The following is a 12,415-nucleotide window of genomic DNA, read 5'->3' on the forward strand; positions in this document are numbered from 1 at the left end:
CCCCCCCCCTCCCCCCCCCCCCCCCCCCCCCCCAATTATCAGCTTTTCTGAGTCAACAGCTCACTTCAGTGTTTGTCCAGTTGGCTCTGATGTCACATACACACCCCAAACATAAACACTTCCAATAATTGGAAACTATTTTTTAAAGTCAGGCACATGAAATCTTGAAATCTCATATAAACTATTAACACATGGAAATAACTTTAGGGAAATATAAATCACAAATACGCTGTAATTTTGGAGGACATTCTGTTCAGCAATTGCACTATTACAGTGAACGCAGTCACCATGACGTCATCACAAATTAGCTAAGATCAGTTTGTTATGCTCCTTGCGCCCCCTACTGGTAATGCCTTAGTACTACAAACAACTACCATTTACAGTAGTACTGCGTTTTGGTTAACTTTTGTTTTCCACATTATGTGAAAAAAAAAAATCATACGTTTTTTAATCCTGTCCTAGATTTGCATGAATGATTTCTCCAATATGGACATGTTCAAAAATCACGTCCTGCAGTTCAATGTCTGGAAATGTATTTATTGAAGGCCAACGTTATTATTATCATCTACAGATAAGACATGCAGCATTACTTATTAAATTGCCACAATCAAAAATGCCCCAGTCTTTACAATAAAGCTGTCTAATTTGCTTGCATGTTTTTTGCAAGTGTTGCTGGAGTTTGGAAGTCTTCACACATTTTCCTCTTCTTATGATATTTATTTTGTTTGTTTTTTACATTTCTGATAGCTTTTGCCAATTTTAAGTCTAGTAGCAAATGGTAAGTTCAGTGGTGTGTGTGTCTGTTATCTATGAAAATCTCAGTACTATATGTGCTTTTACACATGTAAACAATGAGCAGCTTGGAGCAGAAATCCAAACAATTGTGCAGGAAAGAAAATATTTTCTTAGATTTGTTTTTAATTTCATTTAATTTTAGTTTTTATACATACAGATACACACAACTATTTTTAAATACATTGAAGGAGAGGTCTATTGTTGATAGTGTGCCCCACATCTTGAATTAGTCATTGTCCATGAGATAAATACTCTATAAGAACACCTTTAACCTCATTCCTCGCTCCCACCACGTGAAGGAGACATCTCAGAGAAGCAGTGACCTTCTTCAGTGTGTCATAATGAGATGCTGTTGCCCCAGTAATCCAATCAAAACCAGAACAGCAGTGATATCACCACAGTATGAAAGGTCTTCGGGACCACAGCCCTCTGAGTGAGAACAGTCAGCTTTACAGCAGCTGATGGTTAGGTTGTCAGCCCAGTTCACTGTTGATAAACTATAAACTGACTTTGCATTGACGTCACTGATGTCCTTGGCCATGATCTAACTTTAAAAGACAACAGGATGCCTACAAGTAATCATCATTTGATTGCAACAGACTCCAGCCAGTTGAGCACCTCCTGAAGGCCCTGTCCAGTGTGGGCACTTCCTTCCAGTATTGTGATTGACTGGGGAGCAGATGCAACAATATCATCCATTCTGAACAGTGACCTCATCTCAGTGAGACTCATAGTACTGGGCATGTCTCTAAAGAAAAGGCAGACAAAACAAATAGTTAAAATCCGATTCCATTAACTGGGGTGACACCTTTGTGTTATGTGTAATATTGTTTGAATTGGTTCTAAATCTATGGCTACCTCTTGTTGAAAAGAATCAGTACAGAGGCACTGCGCAGAGGCTCAGCAGAGAGGACGGACAACAGCTGGACACAGGACGAGGACACTTGAGCAATGTTAGCTGAATCAACTATAAACTGTGAGGGGGGACACCATAAAATATCCAGTTAGAAACAGTGGTGCAAGCTGATGCTGCTTATGTGGTGTTAGAACAACATACTATGACAGAGGAGCAGTCGTTGAAGTAACTGGGCCAGATGGGCCCCATGCAGCCTCCCAGTTCTCTCACAGTTACTGACTTCTTCTTCAGGGTCAGGTCTGTCAGATTAGTTCCTACCTGCACAGGAAGATAAATGCTATAATATGCTAGGAAAAATTACTATAAACTACAGTAATTGATGGCTTACAGTTGGCAGAGTAGAAGAAGGTAACTCCAGTTCACCTGCTGGATAAACAATTGGCTGTAAACAATCAAGTTAAGGTAAGAATCATGTGGTCCAATTTATTTGTCCAAACAATGACAAAAATGTACACATGTAACCTCAAGTATTAATTACACAGTATTACATGCAATATTGTACGTATGACCCTGCTCCAACAAATGAATATTAGTTGACTATTATCTCTAAACAAACAGCGTCTTCAACTATTATTTTGTTATTATAGGACCAACTATTCGGATTGTGAAATGTAATACTGTACTTAAATAGCACACAAATGCAACAACGATGGTGGTGTAATTTGGGCATGCAACCATGTTTTCAAACGAATCAACAAAAAAGCAAAATAAATAAGTAAAAAGCAATTACACAAAAGGTTAAGCTAACTGTTGTATATTGTTATATACAGTGTAATAACCCCGCATTAGGTAAATGTTTCCGTAAAATGTAACTATTTCCTGTACAAAACTATCCACCGAACGTAAAGGATATTTTGCAGACGTTTAAGCAGTAACGTTTTTCCAACGCCTGTTGCCCCGAGAATCAAGCAAGTTTCATTTTTGGCCATTTTCTCGGGGTTCGACGAGTAAAATAACAGCAGTAGCTGGTGGACTGTTTACTAGCCGATGACCAGCTCACGGAACAACCACGATAATCGCGTTTTAAGGTGTCACTGTGATTGGACAAAATAAACATTAGTCATCTTCGTCTTGCTTCCGATTGGTTTTTGTTCAACCTTTCGTCACAAACCGGAAGCAAAACAACAACCGTCGTGCCGCGCACTTATTTACAGTGTACACTACATAACCAGGGGAAACACTTGAAACTCCCCTTAAATATCTGGAACACTGCACCAACACTGCCTTCACCGCGACAGCAGTGCTACCATTTAATAATAGATAATGGAAGAAAAATTAAAGAAGGAGTTGGGGACGAGAAAACTGAAATCAACTGGTTACGCTGGAAGTGGATGTGTCAGCGAGGGACAGAGTTATGACACAGACACTGGGAAAGTGTTTGTAAAGATTAATCACAAAAGCGAGGTAATTTATGTGATTCCGTTACTAATATATCAAATATATTAAACACCGAAATCTTTATCAGTGTGCAACTGAAGCCCAGTTGTACCACGAATAAAAAACCCGAAACGAATCCTGTAGCTAGATACAATCGTGTATTTATTGGCTAAACACACTCTCCATAACCCATTACGATGGTGATTGTCTTCTTCAGGCCAAACGGATGTTTGATGGAGAAAAAGCCAGCTTGGAAGCCATTCTAAAGACAGAAACTATTAAAGTACCCAAACCGATTAAGGTCATTGAGCTTGACAAAGGAGGATGTGTACTTGTGATGGAACATCTGGATATGAGACACCTTACCAAGTAAGGGTATTGTCATTCAAATAGTAAGGTATGCAGGAATGTTGTAGTTCCCTCACTTGCCTTTAGATGGTGTAAGAACCTGTTTAAATGCTCTTCTCTGGAAATTGTTAGACAGTGGTGGTGTTTTTATATTAAAATTCTGTACACCTTGAACTACACTCAAACATTTTTCCATGAAAGGTTGGCCAGACCTTAAACTTTATAGACTATAAAGAGAAGAAAGCATCTTTTTTGTCATTGTACATTTCCCAGGTAATCACACCTGTAAATGAACACATCACCATATCCTTCAAGTGGAGGTCCAAATGTTACAGTGGAATATTTTGTTATTATTTGATCTCAAATTATTTGGATGATATAGATATTCCATACAGCTGGGAGAGAAGTTAGCAGATCTGCATCTTCACAACAAGAGACTGTTGGAAAAACTGAGTACAGAGCAGCAGACTGTGGGTATGTCTGTACAACAACACTCAATTTATCCAAAGTACCACTGACAATAACATCAATATGGATACACCCTTTGAATAAGTATGAAGTCTGTACCATTGTTCTGTTCTTGTTAAAAGTTTTCTGGCTCTCAAAGTCTTGTTCTGCTTTTAAACAGGAAAGGGTCCTGGCCAGTCGGATGTCACTGCCGTTGAGAAGTTTGGCTTCAGTGTAAACACATGCTGTGGCTACCTACCACTGGTAAAATTAAAACACACACAATGAAGGAAATGTTCATAAAAACATGAAATTGTATTTTTCAAAACTAAGTTCTGAGGAAACAAATTTAAACTGTATGAAAATACAAAGTGCATTGTTTTGGACTGTAATGTACAGTAGTGTCTGTCTGACTCTCTCTTTTCAGATGAATGAGTGGAAAGATGACTGGGTGACATTTTTCTCCCAGCAGAGGCTTCAGTACCAGCTTAGTGTGTTGGAAAGCACCTATGGTGACAGGGAAGCTCGAGAATTGTGGGCACAGCTTCAGGTGACCAGTCTTACACCAAGTGTTTCACTCAGTAGTTTGAAAATGCAACTTACAGCATATGTCCTGTTTTTTTATCAGCTCAAGATCCCTCAGTTTTTCAAAGATGTGGAGATTATTCCAGCTCTCCTCCATGGGGATTTATGGGGAGGCAATGTGGCAGAGTGTGCTGAAGGCCCCGTCATCTTTGACCCTGCCTCCTTTTACGGCCATTCAGAGTTTGAGCTGAGTATTTCCAAGATGTTTGGTGGCTTTGATGAATCATTTTTCACTGCATACCATACAAAAATTCCCCAAGCATCAGGCTTTGCAAATAGAAACCAGCTTTACCAACTCTTCCATTATGTAAATCACTGGAACCACTTTGGTGGTGGTTACAGAGGGTCTTCAATAAGAATAATGAAAAACCTTGTGAAATAATACTTATGCTTGCACTAGTCGAAATATGCACACATCAAACTTAAGCATAAGTATATAATGACATCTGCTATTAAGATTAATAGGTATTATTGAGAAACAAACATATCTCTGTGTTTTAACATGTCACAAAAACATCTTCCAATAAATGACTTAAATTGTATATTGATACAATAGGTGTGCAGCTTGGTTTGTTCTTTAAATTGCTGGCTAGATTAAACCTGAAACATGTACATAAAATGCAGTATTTCCTCAATTTGACCAAAAGTAAAAACCTGGGATATAGAGAGTTTTATTTTTTTTATTTTGTATGGTATCTTGAAATGTTAATGAACAAAAAAAAAATACACAACCTCTCATTTTTTTACAATTTTGGAATGTTTTCTACTTTAAAAGCGTGTGTATTTAGGGTCATTTTAAAATAGAAAATGTTAACTGTAGGGATTCACTGTTACTTGACATTTTCATCCAAAAAGTCATTAAATTCTGCCTGAAATATTTGTTCTTGAGCACATCATTTTGTCATTATTTTCATTCCTGGTTTCAGTTGGCATTTTTGCATTACTTCCACCATCTGATCATTTCTCTGTCCTTTTAAGTTCTAACTTCAGTCTTGTCAAAAGTCTCACAATCTTTTATCAACTCTTCCTCCAAAGTCCACACACGATGGACATGAACACAACTAATACAAAAGTGACGTGCTTTAAAAAACAAAAAAACAAAATTATATTGCCTACTAAGGACAAAAGGGTTTTTTTTAATACTGGATTGAATTTATTGTCTCTATACTGTCCCTTACACTCACAGCCTCAGTCATTTTCCCATCAGGAGCACACTTTTCCTTTGCTACTAATTCCAGTCCTTTATGCAAACGTGGTTTCATTAGTGTCTCCAAATACTGTTCTTTCTCTCTGACTTTGTTTTAATGTTAGAACAAGGCTCCGTTTTGTTGTATCCTCGTGTTACAATGACAAAAAAAAATAAAAATCATTTGTTGGACCCCTATTTGACATGAGTTATTCTCACGTCACAGCTCATGAAAGCCATAAATGAGAGTCATCAAAGGAGTTTTGATATGACAATAAATAAAAAAGTAAATTTATATTGAATCACTTAAAAATGGACTCGAGTTGTTTGAGATAAATCTAAAAAAAAAATAAACAAAAAATTGAGCTGTTTTGATTTATAAATCATGCCAAGATATTGATTGTGGAACATGTCGTGCTTCATGTTGATCAGATAATATACTACTAAAAAGAAGACTGCAATTGACCAAATAATTAAAGGGAAATGTGGCGATTGGAATAACAGTAACTGCGTTTTAAAACCAGTAAATAAAATGTAGAAAGGTTAAAAAAAGAAAATCGCAGCTTTATCTCTTTTGGTATTTCTCGCTTTCCGTACCGGGGCGTGGTGTAGCGACAAGTTGACACATTGTTGCTGGAGCATCACAACACCACTGTGGATGAAAACGGGGGAAAGAAATTAACCATTCGGAATTCTTCAGGTTTATTAAACGACTGTAATTACAGGTTAAATTGTCTAGTCAAACCTATGTTAATTTCCGCATTAAACGCACAGTCTCCCACTCACGCCCAGTCATTGGCTAATGACAACAAGCTAACTGCGTCAAACGTCTCTATCATAAGACTTTTATAGTTAGCCGTGATTTAGAGGACCTGTGCGGGTTAACGGATTAGAAAATGGACATGTCAAACGGTGGTGAAGGAGGAGATAGCGACGCTGTCACCGCTTGTGTCTTGAGCGGTTTTAGTGAAAGCGACGAGACCAGAGATCTGATCGCAAGTTTACCCAAGGTCCATGGAGATATAGCAAGAGAGTCTACGGAACAGAGGTTTCTGGGTGAGACACACGAACGTCACTAGACACTAAATCTGTTATTTACCTGTTTAACCTTTATACAAATCAACATTTTAGCCTCATGAGAACAAATTTATATATGGGTTATATACATGGGTCCACGCACTTTTGTGCAGAACACTCGACTGGATTTAATCGGAAATTAAATGAGAAATACTTGATTGATTTTCCCTACGGGGCGATATGGGTTGCATATGTGTAAATAAACAATAAACAAAAAACAGTTTAACAGAAAACTAAAAGATCGATCTTAATTACTGTTTTCTTAGAAACAGAGATCACTGTCTTTTGTGATAGTGTGTAAAAGGTTTCTGTCAGAACTGTTGTTCTTTTATTTTCATTATTTTGTGGTTCATCTTAGGTTTAATCACCTTTATACGTGAAGACTAGTCGTTAGCATTCATTTTGGTTATCATTTGGTAGATTTAACAGTTCACAGATCACAGATACACTGTGTTGTTGTCAATAAATGCACTTAAAACATATTTGTTTTTTTAACTGTTTGTGGTTTTTCATCCTGTGCCTGGTCTATCGCCTTCTGTGTTTACAGTGATAATGAATGTTTACCAAGAGCAGCCGCATCTCCTGGACCCACACCTAGGTATAAATGTAGTCTCTGTTTTTCTGAAGTTTGATTCAGAGTGGAGATTAATTCATTCATTTTTAAAAAGCACCCTCTCTCTAATTTTGTATCAGAGTGGATGACGAACATGCTACTGGATTATGTAAAGAATGAGGAGTCTCCCACATCACTGTTGCACTTGAGCTTCAGGTTTCTCTACATCATCTCAAAGGTCTGTAAATACACTGCACTGCTGCTCAGTCTGCTGCCCAGTCAGAAAACACTGCAGTGCAGAGAGGAATCCCAGTTCTGTCGTTCTCATGTTCATCTTGTTCTGCCAAAGGACTCTTTATTTTCAAATGGAGTTTTTGTGTAATTTCATTTGTGTAATTTCAGTTCTTGCTTATTGTGTGAACTGTTCCAACTTATTCCTACCACATGAAACAATGATGTCATAACAAAATGAATGATGTGATATAACACTGTCCAAAACCAACACATTCATGTGACTAAGTCATCTCCCCTCCCCAGGTAAGAGGCTTTAAAATCTTCATGCATGTTTTGCCTCATGAAGTAGCTGATCTCCAGCCAGTTTTGGACCTGCTGTCCCGACAAGATCCCACAGATCCTGAGGTAACACTGGTGCTACTAACTCTGGGTAAAAATAACAGATATCTCAAGTCACATCTTATCTTTCTGCTAACTAACTTTCTTCCACCGTTTGTGGCAGAGTTGGGAAACCCGTTACATTCTGTTGTTATGGCTGTCAATGACCTGCCTCATACCCTTTGACCTTTCCCGCCTGGATGGCAACCTGAAGTCAGATGGTGGTGAAGATAAAGAGCCAGTTATGGACCAAATATTAAATATGGCAAAGGTAGGTTTTATGTATGCTCAAAAAGAGTCATCTGTATTTTTAGGCTTTGCGCTAAGTTTATGTAATTTGATCATTGTTTCATTATAGCCAATTTGATTGTGATGCAGTCTGAAGAATTATTGGGTTGTTTGAAAAGCTACATGTTTTGAAAAGCTACAACAAATGTTTTCTTCATTTCAGTCTTACATGGTCGTGAGTGACACACCACGAAACGCTGCATCTGTGCTGGTATCAAAGTGAGTAAACCTGAAAGAAAATTATGAAGTTTGGAATTTGATAAAATCCTGCACGGTATTTCCATCGGACACACTTTAAATATGTATCGGAGAACCCAGTAGTGTTAGTTTTTTAAAACGTACGTCACGACTTTGCTATTATTCTAGCCACCAGAGGGTGGTGTTGTTCTCTTATTGTCTCCACTGCTGTGGTTAATTCAGGAGAATATTTTTGTATTCTTACCTGTTTTATTGTACGTGACTGAACAGATTCATGACCCGCCCTGACGTGAAGAAGAAGCACCTGAAAGACTTTTTTGACTGGAGCTACACCCTGATTGGTCAGACCAGTGAGGAGTCACTCAAAGATGTGATGGTGCTGGACGGTGTCCTCCAGGCCCTGGTAATAAACACAGGATGACACTCGTGCTCAGTTGGTTTTGGTGTGTGTGTTGTTTGTTTTAGTGTAATCTCTGTGTCCTGCTCGACTAAACCTGCTGCCTGTTGTTCACAAGAGCTGACACGATTGGTATGTTTGACACAACACGTCTGGCAGGTGTGACATGCACCTGTTTTGTGTGTGGGATCTTCTGCCTCCAGCGACTTATCTCTGTTTAATCCGTAGCTTTAAGGTAAACGGTTCGACAGGAAAAGGATTGTGGGTACTTTGTTTCGGGGAACATATCAAATTAAATTTGTTGTCATTGCAGATACTGTTTTGTGTAATAAATCATGGTCATGCATTTTGAGGTCATGCATTTTGCCCCCCAGGAACCATGTGACTGTTCTGTCATGTTGTTCAGCTATAGCCACACAAGGTCTTGACTTCTAAATGAAAAAAAAAAGAAGAAGAAATTGAAAACAGTCACCAATGAATCATATGTATGAGCAGGATTTAAAAACGGCTGGTATTTCATAATTATTTACTGTAATTCATGATGTCGTCATGCTTTGTCTGCACTTGACTGACTCGGTCATTTTCAACGTGTCTCCTCAGGCAAAGATTTTCAAACATGGGAAACGAGAGGATCTCCTCCAGTACGGTAGGATCCTCTGTTTATGACATAAGTTTTATTAATTCACTGTTTTCCCTTAGTTCCCCACAAGATGGTCTTACAGGCTGACCACCATGTCAGCTCATTACTAGGATATTCATAACTAAGAAGATTATTAGATTCTAAGATTAAATGTAAATTCCCTAAGTAATATAATTATAATGTAATCATTTAAACATTTCTTCTTTAGAAGCTCCTGATGTTCGTTTTTGAAAATATGCACATGGAGGTTTAATTTGAGTTGTTCTTTTTCTGTTGATCCCATATTTTTGAATATATTAATATGTAATATTGTTGTTTCCTAGCTCCTGTAGTTCTGTCCAAGATTGAGCAGAAAAATCTGTTACAGAGCAGTCAGGCCATGCTGCGGAAGCTCAGCATCAAACTAATCCAGAGACTTGGTCTCACCTTCCTCAAGCCACGTTTGGCTTCCTGGAGGTCAGTCAGAAAAAAAAAACGTATTTGTCATCATTCAAAACAATTACTCACTGCACTTCTTGCAGGTACCAGAGAGGAAGTCGCTCCTTGGCTGCGAACCTGTCCAAGTCTCAGTCCTCAGTGACTGATGCTGTGACGACCCATATGGACACAGAGGGACAGGAGGAAGAGGATTATGACATACCAGAGGAAGTGGAGAGTGTCATTGGTGAGGGTCCTGCGTCATTTCAGTGTAAATAATTAATGCCATATATCTGCTCTGGAAAATAACATTCGCTTGGCATTTTGATAGAATATCTGCTGGTGGGACTGAAAGATCGGGAAACAATTGTGCGCTGGTCTGCAGCCAAAGGGTGAGTGTGTCCTTTTGTGGTGTTGAGGATAAAAGTAATGTATTTTTAGTATTTTCTAGACACCGTAATACAGAAGAAATCATTTAAAAATATATTACAAATAAATGTACTAGCTTAAATTATAAACCTTTATTATTATTTACAAGATTTATTACCATTATCATATACATTTACACGCATTATATTAACAACAGCTGTTGTCTATAGTTTGAGTTTCAGTCTCTCCATTCCTTCTTCAAACATTGGTATAGTCTTATTGTCTTAATCAAACCTTCTCACTGCTCTTCAGAACCTTCTCGCTTTGTATGTAACACTATATTGTTAAGCCATAAATTATTAAATAAACTTCACTGGTTTATGCCATGTTTAAGCTAGATTTTATCAGCTTTTTCATTTTGACAGTAGTTATGTGACATATATTTGTCTGTTCAAATGTATTTATGAACCTTATATATATATATATACATATATATATATATAAGATATATAAGAATTCCTTTCGAGATAAATGCATTTTCTTGAGGGAAAACAACTTTGTACCTATGTGTTGCACATTTAAGAGCTGATAAATTGTTCTTGTAGCTACTTGTCTTTGTTATGATTCATGTCAAAGACAGCCTCTCCAAAGGAATCTGTTTTTTTTTAACTCTTCAGGATGGGGAGGCTGACTGGGAGACTCCCCAAGGAGCTGGCAGATGAGGTTGTTGGCTCAATGCTGGACTGCTTCAGGTTAGTTGATCCCTGAGGCGTGTTTTGCAGCATCAGTAACAAACTGATTTCATGAAGTTTTTTACCTTAGTACCTGAGGCTCTTTTGAGGCATTCTTGTTAAACATGAGTTGTTTTTTTTCTGTTTTCACTTGTGTTGTTTGTGTTTGATGTCAAGCTTTCAGGAAACAGACAACGCTTGGCATGGAGGCTGCCTGGCCTTGGCAGAACTTGGGAGACGAGGTCTGCTGCTGCCCTCCAGATTGAATGATGGTACGTGTTTACTAGGTATATGTTTTCAAAGAATTTACAAAAAATGGACCACACTATAATTTTATAAACTTAATTTTTTGAAAGACAAAAAGAAAATGATGTAGACATCTGCAGGGATGTCACCCTCTCTCTGTGTTTTCTTTCTTTTTTCTTTTTTTTACTTTTTACTTTTCCAAGTGATTTAGGAGAAAATAGAACCAGTAGGTGTAAGTAAGATGGCCCAATAGATAAAAAGTTGCCATGTCAACATTAAAGTCAACTGAGGCATAAACGTGTCAGTGAAGTATGGATACTGTTTTTTAAATGGGTATCATTTTTCATGCTGTACAGCTCCATAAAACAATACAACTCTGTGCTATGTTAAGCTGACCAGCCACATACAGTAGTTTTAAGGACTAGACCACTGGGTAATGTTAAGTTTCCATTATTTTTGTGAAGCAATACTGATGGTAATGGTATAAACAGCAAAGTTTTTAACTTTTGCATTTTAAAAGTCTTTATTTAATGTTTATGTTTTTCATTTTCAGTGCATTGTCGTATTTTACAATACCCACTCTATACAAATACATTTAAATATACAAACCCATATAAAATGTTTTCAGATGTTAATCAGATGAGCAACCACCCACAGTGTGTCACAGACCTGTGACAGCATCTTCTTTTCAAATCAGAACTTGGGGACTTTTGTACCTGTACACAAAGGAAATGCTGAATTTTTTTTAGTGCTTATGAATATTTTATTTTTGATCAGTGTTGCAGTTTTAAAGGTTTGCAAATGACGAATGTTGAATGTTGTTGTCACAGCATCAGCGAGACCTCCTCCTCAGAACCCGTCCTGGAACTTTCACTCTCTTGTTTGGTTTATGGCGGTGGTTTTCATCGACCTCGCCCCTGTTTGCTCTTTTCATGACGGTTGATTTGTGCTTGGTCCCGTCAGAGGAGCTCAGTGTTCTAGTATCTCTGGAATCATTTAAACTCTGGGCTGAGCCAAAACCACACAGGGCGACACTGGAGCTGGCACTGGCCAACTGACAGAGAGCCAACGCTGCAGTCTGCCTCTGGTCACATGGTTCTTCATCCAAGTCGTCTTCTGGCTTTTGATGATCACCAAGGCTGCTGGTAGAATCTTTGATGCTGAGGTTCAGAGGCAACTCTGTTTCCTGCTGTAATTTTTCTGTGTCTGAACACCACAGTCATAGGTGAACAC

The 12,415-nt window shown here is 38.1% G+C and overlaps 4 protein-coding genes across 5 annotated transcripts in view; 2 read left to right on the forward strand and 2 right to left on the reverse strand.

The window, feature by feature from the left end:
* Positions 1-461: 461 nt before the first annotated feature.
* On the reverse strand, positions 462-2,740 carry arl16 (ADP-ribosylation factor-like 16). Its single transcript, XM_008329399.3, has 5 exons — positions 2,565-2,740; positions 2,040-2,095; positions 1,853-1,969; positions 1,654-1,769; positions 462-1,543 (listed from the first exon to the last, which is right to left on the reverse strand). Exons 1-5 carry the CDS (start codon positions 2,638-2,640, stop codon positions 1,378-1,380), a joined length of 531 nt encoding a protein of 176 aa, XP_008327621.1. The 5' UTR covers positions 2,641-2,740; the 3' UTR covers positions 462-1,377.
* A 93-nt stretch (positions 2,741-2,833) lies between these two features.
* On the forward strand, positions 2,834-5,346 carry fn3krp (fructosamine 3 kinase related protein). The gene is made up of 6 exons (XM_008329398.3): positions 2,834-3,115; positions 3,306-3,457; positions 3,819-3,910; positions 4,065-4,147; positions 4,311-4,433; positions 4,512-5,346. Exons 1-6 carry the CDS (start codon positions 2,975-2,977, stop codon positions 4,848-4,850), a joined length of 930 nt encoding a protein of 309 aa, XP_008327620.1. The 5' UTR covers positions 2,834-2,974; the 3' UTR covers positions 4,851-5,346.
* Positions 5,347-5,980: 634 nt separating this feature from the next.
* Positions 5,981-12,415, forward strand: part of tbcd (tubulin folding cofactor D) — a 21,812-nt gene continuing 15,377 nt past the window's right edge. Inside the window, exons 1-13 of one of the 2 annotated variants that reach the window (XM_008329400.3) lie at positions 5,981-6,710; positions 7,279-7,329; positions 7,425-7,522; positions 7,822-7,923; positions 8,021-8,167; positions 8,348-8,403; positions 8,653-8,785; positions 9,380-9,425; positions 9,743-9,875; positions 9,941-10,083; positions 10,168-10,228; positions 10,883-10,957; positions 11,114-11,208. In XM_008329400.3, the coding sequence (XP_008327622.1) occupies positions 6,551-6,710; positions 7,279-7,329; positions 7,425-7,522; positions 7,822-7,923; positions 8,021-8,167; positions 8,348-8,403; positions 8,653-8,785; positions 9,380-9,425; positions 9,743-9,875; positions 9,941-10,083; positions 10,168-10,228; positions 10,883-10,957; positions 11,114-11,208 (1,300 nt within the window). In that variant the 5' untranslated portion in view covers positions 5,981-6,550. The remainder of the gene's footprint in view (positions 6,711-7,278; positions 7,330-7,424; positions 7,523-7,821; positions 7,924-8,020; positions 8,168-8,347; positions 8,404-8,652; positions 8,786-9,379; positions 9,426-9,742; positions 9,876-9,940; positions 10,084-10,167; positions 10,229-10,882; positions 10,958-11,113; positions 11,209-12,415) is intronic. The other variant, XM_017040457.2, reaches the window with a different exon arrangement.
* The window catches only part of znf750 (zinc finger protein 750), a 2,807-nt gene continuing 1,610 nt past the window's right edge, over positions 11,219-12,415 (reverse strand). The window contains 1 exon segment of the mRNA XM_025064208.1: positions 11,219-12,415. This exon segment is cut by the window's right edge and continues 200 nt beyond it. Coding sequence (XP_024919976.1) covers positions 12,015-12,415 — 401 coding nt within the window. The 3' untranslated portion in view covers positions 11,219-12,014.

This window comes from Cynoglossus semilaevis, chromosome 17, assembly GCF_000523025.1.
Source record: "Cynoglossus semilaevis isolate Cse_v1.0 chromosome 17, Cse_v1.0, whole genome shotgun sequence".
Lineage (NCBI taxonomy): Eukaryota > Metazoa > Chordata > Actinopteri > Pleuronectiformes > Cynoglossidae > Cynoglossus > Cynoglossus semilaevis.